This window comes from Carya illinoinensis, chromosome 13 (genome assembly GCF_018687715.1).
Source record: "Carya illinoinensis cultivar Pawnee chromosome 13, C.illinoinensisPawnee_v1, whole genome shotgun sequence".
Taxonomy (NCBI): domain Eukaryota; kingdom Viridiplantae; phylum Streptophyta; class Magnoliopsida; order Fagales; family Juglandaceae; genus Carya; species Carya illinoinensis.
The window spans coordinates 1,067,686-1,083,964 of NC_056764.1; the positions used below are offsets into that span (position 1 = coordinate 1,067,686).

A 16,279-nucleotide genomic window follows, 5' to 3' on the forward strand; every position below is an offset into this window, starting at 1 on the left:
ACTAAAGAAAAAACTTTTGTGATTGTTGGCATTGGATCAAGAATCAGAAGCTGCCCTCTAATGTGTGAAAAATTGTCATTCAATCTCATAAGAAATTAAATAACATGCTGCCTATGTTGATATTCTATAAAGAATTTGACAGCTCCACAACTACAAGACTTCAAAGCCCCACATGTGCAGTTTGGAATCTTATTATAGTTGAGAAGTTCATCCCATAGACATTTAAATTTTCTGTAGCAAACACTTACAGACATTTGATCTTGTGATAATGAAGCCAACTCTTTTTGTAATTGAAAAATCCGTGGACCATTTTCTTGAGAAAATTGATTCTTCAATTCTTCCCACATCTCTTTGGCAGTAGTAGCATAGATGATTGTTCCAGCAATATCCTTCAATACAGCATTTAGTATCCAAGATATAATCATGTTGTTGCACCTCTCCCATGTCTCATGTAAAGAACTGGAACTAGCAGGTTGACTTATTGCTCCAGTAATGAAGCCGATCTTATTCTTTGCTTTCAATGCAATTTGCATTGATCTACTCCATATATTGTAATTATCCCTTGTGAGGACTTGAGAAACCAAAATAGATCCCGTCGAATCACCATTCTGCAGATGGTAAGGATTCGCTGATTGATCAGAACTGAAGACTTGAAAAGAATTCAAGTTTGTCACCTCATCTTCCATTGCAGCGGCAACAAATGGAATTGAAATGAAACCCTAAATTTTCTTCACTGATACCATGTTACAAATAAAAGATTGATGCAAGAAAAAGAAACTGAAATGAATAGAAAAACTCTTATTGAATTCGTGCCCTGCCTCTTACATGTATCTCTGTTTTTATACAAGTAAGTAACTAAGAGTATATTGGTAAGCTAACAACAATTACACTGTAACAGAAATAATAGAATTACATCTAATTGAAAATTAACTATCTAATAGAAAGGCTGATGAGTAGAGGGTGAAGCAAAGGGAAACGATCGATCGAGAGTAATTAAGGAAAGAAACCATTCGGAATTTGGAAATTGTCTCCGATTAGGATCTTACTTTTTGTGAATGGCCGGAGGTTAATGGAACTGCGTGGTACGTACTGATCTAGTTTTTGTTCAGGGTGCATGAAAGATTGATGATATATCAAAATTAAATATCATTATATATTAATTTCTGCATAATATTTTGTACATGTTTCGTAAATAAACAAGAGCTGCTATGGATCATGCAAAGAACTATATACATTAATGATCGAGGAACTTAACTCCAATTAGAAAGAACGTTTCGTTTTTAAAAGGAAAAAGATAATTACCCGCCAACTTTTAGGGGATCACATGCATTAATCTTTGCCATGCTAAATGCGTGACAAATTTTAATTAAAGGCCGAGATCGAATTCTAATGATCAGTACGTACCATTATTAGGTCGGAACTAGCTTGTTATAGTTAGGATCATTTAGCATGTTAGAGTTTATAGAGTCTGGTTTATTCTTGTAGTAGTCTAATTTGATGACCCGACCCAACATGGATACATTACAATTTTTTGGTAAGAGTTTCAATGAGTCTTGAGCCTCGGAGCACAAGCTTGGGTCAATAGGCTCAAGCTTAAGCGAATTGTCAAACCAAAAATTCGTTCAATATTTTTCGTGTGATAGGTCGATAGGTCGCTCGAGTGAATCAATTAAGCTCAAGCAAAGAGTTTGCAAGTCTGTCGAGCGCATTAGATAGAGCAATGCATGCAATATTCTTCTACGCAGAAATGATGACAAGAGTATTAATTGCATAAATGATGAAGTTCACATATATATAATGAGAATATGCATGCAAAATCATGATATATGATAATAGATGGTCATGACAAGATCTCATATATGATAATAGAATCACGTGATCATAAAGAGGAGACGATCTTTGGAAATAATATATAGCACGTACTTGCATCATGTGTTAGCACGAGTGATTTAATCTTAATTTCATCGAGAATTTTTCCTAATAAATTGTCTTGAACTCATGCAATCGGGAATCGCATTCGCTAGCTCCGCCTTTAATATTAAAAATGACTGATTATAGCAATTCAATTCTAATTAAGAACTAGAATTTTAGAACATATATATGAAAAGCACTTATTTTAGTACATGATGAAAGTACCACGTGCTAACTAAATATAATTAATAACTCTGCAGGCAGATATATTATTTTCTGTAAAAATATTCAAATCAATCGTGAACAGATCAAGATCACTAGCTATATATTAGAGTGATCTCTTAACAATTAATTAATGCTTTCATGCAATATGGCTAGCTAGCTACGTGTTTTTCATTGTGTTACATTGAAGAATTTGATTAATTAGCTAGAGATCATGAGAGCCGCGTATAGAAGCTGATTCCAGGTGTCTGGAATTCCAGCAAGACACCAATGGGTGCAGTCCATGCCCTTGAATCCATTATAAGAGGCAGGATGTCCATCTTTTCTCAGTTGTGAGAGGGTAGTTATGTCGAGCAAATGAACAGGTTTCCTTATTGTGCTCAACACTTCTTTCACTACGTATGCTGCCTCTGGCAAACCACCTGGGTAAGACGACCCGTTTATGGGCTTTGTCTCCTTTGAGCAGTTCTTTACTTCAGGCTCGTCCCAACCCTTCCCACTGCACCATATTATATATGCTCATCAACACAGATATTCATGAAAAAACTTGGGAAAATTAAAGATAACAATTTAAGAAAAAGTATATTCGATCATCTTACTCGTAGTGTGAAGGAGAAATTCCTTGAAAAAAGACTCTGGTTTTTATAGGACCCACATCTGTATCGACCCACTTCGCCCATGTTGTTAAACCTTTTCGAAAGGCAACCATCCGATCCATGTCCTCGACAACCTTATTTTCATCTTCGATGTAATCCCATCTGCATTAATCAGAATTCTGTTATTTTCATATTAAAGTTATGAAATTGTAACAGTATTATATAAATATTTATATATATTTATATTATATAGATGCTCGACTTTATATATGTATAGATCGAAGGCATGAGTCATTGTACGTACGGTTGCTTAGGTCCCCTACGGTACCACCATTGCCAAGTGTTGAAAACCAGAACATCGATTTCCTTCCATGTGTCGCCATTCTTCAGGGAATCAAGCTTCAAAACACGACCGATTTGTTCTTCTTCGATGTCTACCAAGTAGTGAGAATTAAATAGCAGAACTGAAACTCCATAGTCCTGCATACAAATTAAGTAGAGTGGTAGTACTCAAGCAATTCTTAGCCATTAATGTACATGCAGAGACCTAAACTTGTGTGCATGCTGCCTAGCTAGCTAGATCAGAAGCTGATGGGCAATTCTTGGTACGTATGTGCATTAATAATATTATTAGTTCATTTATATATAAATATATATACCTGAAACGTGATGTTAGAAATCGAGCCATTTCTCTGGTCTATGATATTGGAATTTGGCACAGCTGCATGAAGAAGGCAACTTAGAGATTCAAACTGGTTGAGACTAATGGAGTCTCCTATAAACATTATGTTCTTGCCCTTAAACCTCTGTAAAAACTCTTGAGCATCGAAACTGCAATTAATGTTTTCCAACATAAATAAATAATATTAGCATATTAACCAAAGACAGGATCCAACGAGAAGACAAAAAGTAAAATATAACAGCTTCACCGACTAATATATATATATATATAGCTCTTTCGTTTTCAGATCATTTATTCTATGAAAAAAAAAAACCATTTTCGTAATATTGGAATTAGAAGACATGAAAAACATGATCCCTTATATATATATATATATATTATGCAAGATACCTCTTTAAGTTATTCTAAAACTCGTTTATGAAGAAGAAAAACATTACTTTCAAGATCATAATTATGCCATGTGCATGCAAAGGATATGGACCGATATGAGCTGGCATGAAGCCTCTTGTTCCTTCTCATTCATGTGTTAGTCAATTAATAGATAATTATTGCTCTGGGATGATGTTGTACCTAACATATATGCTAATGGTTCAAGAAAGGAATCTATCAAAAAAAAAAAAAATTGAAAGAATTACGGTAATTAAGAAAGTTAATAACTAAAAATGAATATATATACTTAATATGAGCACTAAATAATTGGGTCATATATATGAATTTATATATATCATGTGTGGTGTACCTTTGTTTTTGGGCTATCACATGTGTTGCCTAAGAAAAATTCATTCGAATATGGTGACTAAATCAAAGGCTAATTATAATTTGAAATAGAAACCATGAGAACCACGTCGCATACTAGTACTTTTTACTTAAAAATATAAAAATAGAGAAATGTTTTAACTATAAAAAATTTTATAAAAATAAATTCACGAAATAACGTAACTTGATATTATATTTCGTTAGATTGTAAAATTATTTTTATTATAAAATAAATTATATTATATATAACCATGCCAATTCATACACCTATTTTTATGTGTTATCTTTATAAGCAATTCGATATAAAAAAAACGATTCGCGAGACTTCTTTCATATTTCGCTTACAAGAACTGCATGCACCTCAGTAACAATATCCTAGATACTGCAGAGTTTCCAGATGAGAAAGCTAGGACAACACGCTAGTAAAAGACAGCGTGAAGGTGTATATATTCTTTAGATATTTTAATGCGTCCAAGACTCAAAAAGGAAATAGTGTGAGCCTGCGAAAAAATTAAGATGGTAGACAACCTAGAAATTCCTCCGAAAACAGGTAGAGAGGCGAGAAAAAACAGCGGCGTTAGGAGAAGAAAAACCAACTCCACTTTTGCAAAAGTCACCCAACTTTTTCTAAAAGCCAGAAGATTGATAAATACATGATAGGCTAAATGGAAGGTGCATGATGATCAGCTGCTTTTGTTTTTTCTTTTATCTTTTACATGTGCGGTTGCGCTCGATCACATGCCTCGTAGGAGAAAAGTTAAACACTCTTAAGTCATATAACACATGACAGACAGCAAAAGTGCACACAGAGAGAGAGAGAGAGAGAGAGAGAGAGAGAGATCAGAACCTGGGTAAGTCGCATTCCTTGGGCTGCCATCTATATTTGAGGTAGAGTTTATCCGGCCGACCAAACTTCTGGCAGTCAAACTCCTTGCGGATGTGACGGCAAGTTTGCGAATCGTAGAGAGGGTAAGAATCGTCGATCACCCAAGTTCCTTCATACAAGTTACAGCCGATCCTTTGCTGCTTTCTCCACTTCACATTCATGTCTCTATTGTTTGGAGAGTTTGCTAGACAAAGGCATACGTAAATCACAAAGAAGGTAACAAGGAATATGGAACAAGAATATCTCTGTACAGTTCCAGAACCCTGCTGCATCTTTGTTTCTTCTGGTGAAGAAGCGATGAGAGGGCGAGAGAGAGATTGGGAATCATCATATATACCTATAGAAGAGAGAGAGAGAGAGATGTACGTAATTACATGGAGAATCTTCTTAGCTGTACGATAGATACAATTTTCCTTTTTTATGGTAATTCTGATTACTTTTTTTTATGGTCATTGATCTGATAATTACTACTAGTCTGTAAGATTTTAAAAAGAAAAATATAATTGTAAATACAGTTATGCATTAAGCCGTACATCAATGTAATGTAATTGGTTAAAAAATAAATTTTATTAAAAATAGTGTTAATTTAAATTTTAAATATAAATAAATCAGTATTAGTACACAGATTAGTACGTGACTGTGCTTGTATGTAGCAAAACTCTTTCAAAAAAATCCACTATGAAAATCACCTTAAAATTAATAACTTAGACACACACATATATAGGTAAGATTTCGACATGAACATGTTTTTGACAAATCTTAAATGGATACATGCATTTTGTAATTTATAAATGAAGAACGAAATTAATGATACCTTCGAGTAATGGGGGATCATGATTTGCCATCTCGAAGTTTAATATTGTTGAATATCCGGGCCGGAAGGGGTCCAGAGCAGATACGATATGATATCCCTGCTCACCAGCTCCTTGATTTGAAGAGGCCGTTGACATGATAAAAATTGCAAAAAAAAAAATATATATATATATATATATATATATGGGAGTTGAGTAATATTAGGTAAGTTATTTTTACGTATTTTTTATATATTTTACTGATATGATTAGTTAAATTAATTTTTTAATAAATAATTAATTATATCAATAGAATATATAATAGTAACTTTATATAAAATTTATATATATATAGTAGCGGTAGCTGGAGATCACGTAGAGTTGTAGGCAAACAATATTAATTGTGCATGATCTATCCAAGTTTTAGATCTTTAATCGGAGCTGCATGCTTTAATTAGGTGATGTTTGATGATCACGTGCACCACATCATGATGAGTGACCACTTACACCTCAATTCAAAAACGTATCATTATGTCTTAAAGTTGGCTTCATTCTTGCACGAATGTCCCTCTCAACAGTTTAGGCATCTTGTAGAATCATTTGTGAAGAAGTAATATTATATATCACATTTTAATATTTTATTTTTATTATATTATATAAAATATGACATATTTATTATTATTAAATCATAATATAATAAATAATATAATAAATGGTTATTCAATAATGATAAATATATCATATATTATATAATTAAATAAAAATAAAATAATAATGTGATGTATAGAATTTTCTTTTATAATTTACTGGAGATTTTAATTGAAAGTGATCGATAATATCATTTGAATATATTTACTATTTACACGTTAAAATAAAATGAGAGGATTGCACGCATATTTTTTTTATTTTTTTTATTTTAAAAATATTTTAATTATAAAGAAATTTTATAAAAATAAATTCTTAGGTTAATGTGATTTGATGTAAAAAGTTGCCAATGTCTCTCTTTTCCATTAAATACAATTAATCCAACTAATTTGGCTTTGCTGGATTAAATTACGTAGCTATGATTGTAGAATAAGAATCTTTTTATTAAAATAAAATGGATGGTATCCAATCTATTTTATGGTAAAATCGAGAGATGATTCTTTTCCACCGTCGAAATCGGAAAGACCATATACCACACCTGATTTATGTTTTATTTTTGAGTTATTCTATTTTTTATAATTATAATTTTTCTTTATTTTAATTTTTATTTTTAAGCGGATCTGTTGTACCACGTAACTACAGAAGCACCGCCAAAGACAGAGACACAGAGAGAGAGAGAGAGAGAGAGAGAGTGGTATTCCAAAGTAATCGGAAAGGCAATCATCCGAAAACTTTCACCCCACGCCGGCCAAAGGATTTGAGGTAAGCCAAGCAGCTCCTTGTATTACTTTTTTCTTCTAGAAAATTAGTCGTTGCTCTTATCTCGTTCCAAGTTTATTCTTTTTTTCTTGATTTGGTGTGCATAATACATCGTCGAATATATATATATATATATATATATATGAATTTTGTTATATCAAATTTTGAAACTTCTCAGGTTAGTGATTGGGTATTGCTGGATTTGTGGTGGGATATTGAATTTGTCGATTGAAAATATTTCATTTTTAAGGTATTGGGCATTCTACCTGTTCGATGAAATGTCTTATTGGCAACAGGTTTTTAAGTTTACATTAAGTACATAGTTTGTAAATTCTTGAGTGCTTGATATTCGTTCTGTTTGTCGCAAATGCCTGCTTTGGAACTGCAACTGTTACGTGACGAATTTGTATGGGTATATTGAGTTTTTGGTTTAGATTTTGGCGTCTCTCCCGTGTTATATCCATGTACTTTTGCTTGTCCACTTCTATATTCTAATATAATTCTACTTTTGAACAAGAAAAAGAATTTGAATATTGATGCTTTAGGAGTTGGTGATTGTGTTTATGCAAACACCAAACACCTTGCCACTTGAAGTATATTTATATCCAATTTGTCTGTATTAGGCCTGTGCATATGACCCAACAACCCGCAGGATCCGAGTGTCCTGAACCGACCCGACCCGACATTTGACGGGTCACTAATGATCGGTTCACCAATCCGAGAAAAACAAACGGGTTTAAAGTTTAGGGTTAAACTGACCGAGTATAAATTCTTCTTCATTGTCAATTCTCTCAAACCCTAGCCTCCATGTACCATGCGGGCGGCGATGTCGTTCTACAGCACAAGAAGGGGATAACTTCATGGGCAGTGCGAATAGTTTACTTCATCAATAAATAAGAAAAGAAGATCGAAGAAAGAAAACAGTACCAGTCTGGCACCATATATGGCTGTGCGAGGAGGGCTGAGGCTGTTTCTAACATCAACAGTACTGGCCATGGCCTTCGCCGGATTCTTTGGTGGCGTAGATTCCTACAATCGGTCGCCTATGCTCAAGATCCTCGTCGTTTGTAATCTGGCAGACAATCTGGACGCTGTTTTGGAAATTTTATTATCCGAGCTTCAACTTTATTATATGTTTGATTCCTCCTTGTACCGTTGTACGTGGCAAAACAACCTAAAAAACGAGGATAATGGCGTACTTTGCTAAGTCATGCCTGTTTTAGTCGTTTCCTGAAATATATGGAAGTTGTAGCTCCGCTGACTCCATCCACCGTTCTCTTTCCATGTCCTCTTCTTTAAGTCAACACTCAGAGAAACTTTAAAGCCCCTCCCCCAAGTCCTCTCTCCACCTTTATGACCGTTGCAAAGTTTCTTCACACACACGTCCCTTTTCCCTTTAGAAAATGACTAACTGGGTTGGAAATTTTCATCTGTAGAAAATGGGTACAAACAAGGTCTGCCGATGAAGGAGCAATATTTTCAGTTTTTTTTTTTTTCTTCAAAATAATAAATAAAGACGAAGTCGGGTCATACGGGTTCGACCCGATTCTTTTTTGACGGGTTGGTTCGGATCGGGTTGGCGCCTTAAATTATGGAACACTGGTCGGGTCGGGTCCAAATCCGATATTTTCAGCGCGGGTTGCAGCCCTAGTCTGTATAGTGCTGTAAAGAAAATTCATTGATGAAAATCCTCACGTTATTCTGAGGTGCTTTCCTGTTGATATATTAAACATTTTTACTTCTGGCTTCAATTACTTGATTATGGCTGCACAGATGGAGGGCAGTCTTGCTGAAGAGCTTTACTCAGAAAGTTTGAAGCTATCAAAGAAAGACTTGGGTTCTTCTTCAACCTCCATTAGTAAAGCAAGTGATTCACGTGGTATGGATACTAGTTTTAAGAAGAATATGTCCAAAAATTTAATGGCAGATGCTCGTTGCATTTTATTATAGTTTTTTAACTCTTATTTTTTGGCAAATGGCACTTCACCTGCCTGGGGATGGATGGTGGGCAAGGTCACGGTTCAATCTACCTAGGTGCTTAAGTTACTTGTTATTTGAAAAGAATGGAAAAAGGAAATTTCTTTTGTTTAGATCATTCTGCTTTTTATTCTATTTTTTCTTATTGATAAGTTTTAATGACCAGGAGTGAAATGGTTAGTGCTAGCATCTGAAAGGGGGATTTTTTTTTTTCCATTCATCAGGATATTTGAGACGAAAGTAAAGCCTTTATGCTATTTTTGCATTCAGTTTCAAAAAGTGCCCAACTTGATTGTAATTTTTTTTTCCCTCAGCATATACTTTTTTATTTTATAAGTAAAGAAAGAATAGTCCTCAGCAAATACTGAGTGACATTATCGTAAAAAGTTGTATATCCTTTTTCTTATTCAAGTATTTATGTAAAGATTTTTCATTTTACTTATAATATATATATATATATATTGTAAAGATTGCCTTTTCAGGTCCATAATTCCCTCTTTACCTTCATAATTGTTATGGAGGAAACTTCTTTAAGAGTAGAACGCAAGGTTTGGTACTTTAGTACCAAAACATCTTAATCATCTTCTGGTTTTCAGACTGTGATGTGGATGACTTGCAGCATGAAGTTGGATTGATGTGGGAAAATTCTGGGGAGGAATTCGACGAATCATCTGAGTTGGACAGGGAATGGCAGAGGAGACGTGAGCAGTATCATACAGTAATCAGACGATTATAGTTGGTTTTCCTGATCTATTTTCATTTTTTCCAGTGCAGAAGATTAAATGGTTTTTGTTTATTAACCATTTTCTTTTGTTGTTGAATTTTTCAGCATGGGTATCGTGAAGGTATCTCTGCAGGGAAAGAAGCTTCTGCACAAGAAGGGTTTAATATTGGCTTTAAGCAATCAGTCCTTGTCGGGTACAACTGGGGCATTGTTAGAGGTGTTACCAGGTAAAGAAACCGGGTGGAAGGGATTGCATGGGGTGGGGAAAAGCTAATATGTTGCTTTTTCTAGATTACAGATAAAGATTAAGTTACTCAATATTGCTACAGAATTAATGGTTTTCATTTACTTTTGGGCATCTACAACACAAATGAAGTGCATTGGCTTCCCTTCCAGATGGGTTAAAGGAACGGTTAATTGAAACCCAAGAAAAGAGAGATGAATTCAGGGTCTTGTATGAATCTGTTCACTCTATTTCGACGGTGGATGCTCTTCGGCTGTTTAATGATGATCTCGTGGCAAAAAAGGCCCTAGAAGGAAGTGAAAATTCTGAGGCTAGTTCTCGTTTACCAAGTCTGCAGGAGCAAAGTTCAGGCTCTAATCGTCTGGAAAATTACTTCGTAGAGCTCCAATCACTTCTTTCAGACTGTCCAGCACTCGATGTACATTTTCCTGTCAACCAGTAGATGCTATTGTAACTTTTATATCATTAATTATTTCAGTCTAAACAAAAATTGGAGGAAAAAATATCTGATACTCTGGCACCATTTATTGTTGAACTCATGTTATTGAATAAATTATATTTCAATATAGTATGTCCAGTCTGTCTGGTTCATTATGTATTTTAATCATGTCAGAAATCCATCTATATATAGATATAGAAGTGCAATGCAGATACTATTGGAAAATGGGAGCAAAGAATCACGATGCCCCTGCTATAGATAGAGAGAAAAACATATAGATTCAGACAAGCTAGGCTATATATTTAACAAGTTTATGAGAGTCGGTAGTTTGGTTTGATGACTTTGTCTCTGGATGTTTCGGGTGCCCTGATGTGCAGGGGGTCTAGACAAAAAACATTCAGGTGAGATGCTGTTAATCTTCTTGTGACATCCCTATTGTATAACGAGTTTAATCGGGGCCTTTGGATATTGAAGCACTTGTGATGTTATAAAGTATTTATATGCTCTTCGTTTGTTACTCGCTTGAATCTTGATGCTCAAGCAAGTCCCAATAATAATTGCTTAAAAATGGCGTTTATTTTACTCGTAGGGAAACGCAGTTCAACGTTATCAACTATTTGTCACGGTTGTCTAATGCATGAGACTTGTTTCTTTTTGCTACGGGAAGGCATGACAGAAGACGTGAAAACTAAAGAACTCAGTCTGAACATAGACTCAAAATTATTAGTAAACAATATCAGACAAGCAACTAGAACATGTCTGGAGGAAACAGTACCCCCAGAGACAACCAAAGGACTGGTTTATACCAACAGAAGAGATTAAACACCATAATGTATAGTACTGTCATGACTCTTATCACATAATATTATCGAAGAACTAAAATTTCAGCAGCAGAGCTCAACAACTTTTTTTTTTTTTATAAATAAAACAGAGCTCAACAACAACTAGAGTCTAGTTCAGTCTCCAATGGAACATCTGTTCTTCAGGATGCTTTTTCCTTAATTCCGAACTCACTTCACTGACCGATTTCTCTTCGTTATCACCTGCAGAGATTGCAAATAGATTTCTGTAATGATAGTTTAAACATATAAATAAAGAATTTATAACTACTGAGAAAAAAAAGAAGTTGGATAGATTATGAAGTTTCTTCTTATGTTTTACCTCAGCTGCCCGGTTAGCTGCAAGCTTGCACGGGTCTTGCATGAACAAAGGCTGCTGTATTCCTCAAGCGGGTCTCGTATTTGGATGTCGGCATGACTGTTTCAAAAGCTTCAACAAGTAGTGCCACCTTCCTCTTCCTAGCCGGAGCGAGTTTGGTAACAGCCTGTTGAAGGTGGTAATCGAGCATCCACTCCTCTGCATTTCTTCTTTCATCCTCCATTTGATGCTTCAGATCAACCTTTTCTGCTTCTGGATCGGGAACTATAGGCAGATAGTTTGGTTCTCGTGGGTTGAATTTCCTCAATTCCTTCTCATCGTTGACTCGCCTCTTGCATCTAGTTTTCCATTTCTGACTCTTGCTAGAGTCGGGAAATTCTTGGGTGGAATTGCTCCCAGCAGGCAAGTATGTTGTCTTGATTTCTGGACTGGTTATACCATCGATTATTTTCGATGCATCTGCAGCCTCTAACTCGCTTTTGTCTTCCACTTCCATGTTTTCAACTTCTTCTACGCACTCTTCAGCTGAATTTGATTTCTTCAACCCTGGATTGCTTTGCCTCGCATCATCCATGGAACTAGAGATTTTGAAACTCTTTGCTTCCCTTTGGCCTTTCTCCAAGTTCTGGTCCTCAACAACACTGGAGCTATCAGAGTGCCCATCAGACACATTAGTTTGAGTCTCCTTGGCTAAGCCGTCACCATCAATATGTTCACTTGAATTCCAGTCTTCAGCTGTGTCATCAGGCTGGCGAGCTAGGGCCATCTTGTGGCTTTTATCATTATCAACCTCGGTACTGACTTGGTCCGCTTCAGAGTAAGCGCAAGAGAAATCAAAAGCTTGGACTTCAACCATTATATTGGCGTCATCTGCTAGCTCTTTCTGCTCGATTCCATCTCCGGCATCTTGGAGAGTTGTATGCATCTGCTTATAATTTGAAGCTTCATCCGTTGCTTTGCTGGTGCAATTAGTTTCATCATCTCCAAGTTGAGGATTAGTTTCAGGAATCAGGTTCTCTGCTTCAACTCCGCTCTTCTCGTGACTGTCCTCGCTATTTGCACTTGGTTCCGCAAATGACTCCTCCATAGGAGCTGAAGGGATCTCGGTGCTGATTAACTTTTTCTCCGACTCTCCATTTTCATCTTCAGCAGTTTTTGATTCCTCAAATGCATTTTCATTTGAAGACATTTGGTTGCAATTTATTCTCTCGAAGGCTAGGCTATATTCATGAATCTCTAAGTTCTGACTCAGAATATCTAGTTCAGAATCCCCCTCATCATATTGCGCCTCAGAGCATGCGCTTTCCTCCTCTGCAAACAGCTCTCGTGGTACGGCGGCCAGAATCACTTCATTGCAGCTACTAACGTTGTCATCTGATATGATCACATACTCATTATGAAAATTCAGATTCTGGTCAATTGAACAACCAACATTCAGTTCAGATTTGGCATCAATCTTGATTGAATAATCAGCTTCACTATCTTGCTCTGAAGGAGTAAGATGCCCCTCCTCCCATTCCATATCAGTAACTTCAGAACCAGCCCATTCCCCTTCATCGCTATCAGTGCAGAAGGTCGTCCCCATGTTTGTTTTTTCTTGAGCGAAGATACGTAAGAAGTCTTCATCCGCATCTTCTACTTGTTCTCCAGGAAAGCTCTCTGTCCTATCCATTTCTCTAGATGTAGTATCACCATGTTGTTCAGTCTTGTCTTCAAAATCAACCTCAATTTCTGGCGATCCATCAGGGAGGCTCCCTATCACTTCTTGTTCGTCCCTGTACACCGACACTGCTGCATCTCCCCAATCATTTATAGACATGATATCATTATGCTCCTCAATATCTCCAGCAACAGTGTCCTCGTGCTTTATTTTGGCATAGATTTCTATGAAATAATCTACGCTCCCTTCTACTGCGAAAGGAAGCGCAGCCAAGTTACCAAAATCATCTTCGTTATGCGTAGGCTTGTCCTCAAAGATCAACTTAGGAGTATCAATTTTTTCTGTTCCTTCACTGGACAGCTTCGGTCTTTGTGGGCTTAGGGCTTCCATTTGCATACTTTTCTGGGTCTTCAACAAGCGTCTCCTTGCCGACAAGAAGCACTTCAATGGGGGCAAAGGAGAGTGGCGATGACCGTTAAGAGAACAGTACGTGTAGGGGCATACTTTCATGACTGAAGTTCCTTCAGATTCAGTTGCCCCTGGACTAAGCATAAGGTATGCTGGAAACTTTGAGTCCTTCAGAGTTGAAGCACAGGTTGCTCTCTGTGCATTCGTATCTTCACAAAGAACAACCCTGGAAGACTTTTTAGCCGAAGCTCTAACTGGCTTGAAACTGGGGGTCTTTGTTAAAGTCCTCACCAGCTTCAAACTAGACGTCCTTGTTAAAGCTCTTGCTGGTTTATTAGCAGAAGCAGAGCTTGGTTTTGAACTGCTACAACTTCTTCTACTGATATTCTTGCTTTCAAAACTAGTTTGGGTATTTCGAAGACTCACCTGAGACTGCTCCTTCCTTGCTTCAAAACAGCTTGTGGACTTCATGTAATTTGGCGAAACATCAGATGCTTTGATCAGAGGCTGCTGCTTCTGTGGGATGGCTGCAGTGGCTGGAACACCAAGAGGAGGCGGCTTTCCCAGCTGTGATACGTTCCTTCTCATAGGTGATGGTCTCAAGCTCTCAATATCTGAAAGCTTGATTGATCTTGTCTTCTTCATCTTCCTCTTCAAATCAGCTACTCTGCTTTTGCCATCCTGGTTTTGAAAAGATGGTTTGAGGTTTGCCAACAGCTTTTCTGATTTAACATGATCAGCTTGGATTCGACGCTTGTTGGTTACCTTTCTTTGGACCATTTTCAGAGGAAAATCTACAGGAGAAGCATTTGGAGATGAATTTGACGTGGGGGTGGGTTTTCTTCCCCTTGGCCAATATGCACCTCAAACGCAGGAAGGAAGGTATGTGACTTGTGGTTTACCTTGAGATGAAAACTGCATGGGGGCAAGAAAAGGAAACTCTAGAAACCCAAGCAAGAAGAAAAGGTTTGGTTTCCTTTGGTTTGCGGTCGGTGGCCTTTGTGTGGATTTTCCACTGTGATAGGCAGATGAAGTTTGAATAAGGCTGAAATATGTTAATTTTGCTGACCTGCACTAACAGGTGCATAACCCATTTTCCGGATTGAATTATTTCACTTCTGACATGGAAACTCAACACTTGGCACTGTCTTATTTCTTGCTTGTTAAGGTATTAAATTAATTAATGATGATTTGATTCCCTAACCCACTATCTTCTACAATGACAGAAATAACCCCTATTTTTTGGATAAGGAAGATCAGCTGAGCAGCTCTAGGGAATCGTCAACATATACACTGTATGGAACTTGAAAATCCATTTGGGTTTCTCTAACTACACATGCCCGCAATCAATTTTCTGTACAATCCAATTGCTTCTTGATGAATTCAAATGCTTGAGAGGAAGGTTGGTTCTATTTAATTGACTAATTGCTAGTAATTTTTAGGGCAATAGGCTTCGATGAACCCAAGGAAATGGGTATTGGACAGTGATTTTTCAATTCTTATAGCTGCAGTCCAGCCAAACCAGTTTGAAATATTGCACAATTCACAAACATCCAAAAGGAATAGTACATTTGCAAGGAAAATATCATTTTCGGTTTGTCAATATTTTAATTAATAAGATATTTTATATTTGATGAGTTTTATCATTTATGGTTACTTAGTGAAATAATTTTTTGTGATAAATCATAACAATTAATAGAAAGGATTTGAAATCTCCATTATAGGTTTTTATTTCCGTTGTTGAAGTGATGCTGGATGGTGGTGGTATAGTAATTTTACAAATTAATATGGAATTTTGACTTTTTCTTCACTATTTCCTTTTTTCGGCTGAGAAAGTGCAGAATAAAGATTGGGCGGTACGCGGTGGCACTTTAAAAAAGACAGCCGAGTGGTCGGCGATAATGGGCTGCAAGTGGGCCCTACTCCGGGTCGATGGTCCATTTTATACAGAGTCCAGACGCTCCTCTTCCCTGCTCCCAACGGAAAGCGTATAATACAGCACAAGAAAAATATATGCACGGGCCCACTCTCAGGGCGTGCTACCATCCAATTATTCTGGTCAATATGAAAATATAGAGTAATGTTATTTATAATTTTAATTCTTATCGTTCGTTTATCATTTCATAATATAATATTAAATATTTAGAAATTATTTATTATATTTTATTTATAAACTTATCATCTAATATCACATTATCAAATAATAAAAAATAGATAATGAATAGATTTTTTTATATAAGTAATACTATATATTACATTATTATTTTACTTTCATCGCATTATATAAGATGTGACATATTTATTACCATTAAAAGATCATTTAATGGTGATAAATATGTTATATCTTATATAATACAATTAAAGTGGAATAGTAGTGTAGTGTATAAAATTTTTCTTTTCATATAAATAGATTTTTTGACA

At 36.0% G+C, this 16,279-nt stretch overlaps 3 protein-coding genes and 1 long non-coding RNA gene across 6 annotated transcripts; 2 read left to right on the top strand and 2 right to left on the bottom strand.

Annotated features, from left to right (window-relative positions):
* Positions 1-2,153: 2,153 nt before the first annotated feature.
* On the bottom strand, positions 2,154-5,990 carry LOC122292550 (protein trichome birefringence-like 38). Its single transcript, XM_043100956.1, has 6 exons — positions 5,868-5,990; positions 5,015-5,390; positions 3,389-3,560; positions 3,034-3,209; positions 2,733-2,891; positions 2,154-2,632 (listed from the first exon to the last, which is right to left on the bottom strand). The coding sequence occupies exons 1-6, from the start codon at positions 5,896-5,898 to the stop codon at positions 2,335-2,337; spliced, it is 1,212 nt and encodes a 403-aa protein (XP_042956890.1). The 5' UTR covers positions 5,899-5,990; the 3' UTR covers positions 2,154-2,334.
* A 1,102-nt stretch (positions 5,991-7,092) lies between these two features.
* Positions 7,093-10,764, top strand: LOC122292551. 3 transcript variants are annotated; one of them, XM_043100958.1, is made up of 6 exons: positions 7,121-7,251; positions 7,427-7,498; positions 9,022-9,127; positions 9,822-9,943; positions 10,055-10,176; positions 10,326-10,764. In XM_043100958.1, exons 3-6 carry the CDS (start codon positions 9,022-9,024, stop codon positions 10,633-10,635), a joined length of 660 nt encoding a protein of 219 aa, XP_042956892.1. In that variant the 5' UTR covers positions 7,121-7,251; positions 7,427-7,498; the 3' UTR covers positions 10,636-10,764. The 3 variants fall into 3 exon arrangements, with proteins under 3 accessions (XP_042956891.1, XP_042956893.1, XP_042956892.1); XM_043100957.1 differs by lacking the exon at positions 7,427-7,498 and having other exon boundaries at positions 7,093-7,251; XM_043100959.1 differs by lacking the exon at positions 7,427-7,498 and having other exon boundaries at positions 7,093-7,251; positions 10,279-10,460.
* A 557-nt stretch (positions 10,765-11,321) lies between these two features.
* Positions 11,322-14,861, bottom strand: LOC122292547 (calmodulin binding protein PICBP). Its single transcript, XM_043100950.1, has 2 exons — positions 11,794-14,861; positions 11,322-11,675 (listed from the first exon to the last, which is right to left on the bottom strand). The coding sequence occupies exon 1, from the start codon at positions 14,636-14,638 to the stop codon at positions 11,807-11,809; it is 2,832 nt and encodes a 943-aa protein (XP_042956884.1). The 5' UTR covers positions 14,639-14,861; the 3' UTR covers positions 11,322-11,675; positions 11,794-11,806.
* Positions 14,798-15,957, top strand: LOC122292552. Its single transcript, XR_006236958.1, has 3 exons — positions 14,798-14,939; positions 15,085-15,260; positions 15,700-15,957. It is a non-coding gene; the product is annotated as an uncharacterized LOC122292552 (long non-coding RNA).
* Positions 15,958-16,279: the final 322 nt, after the last annotated feature.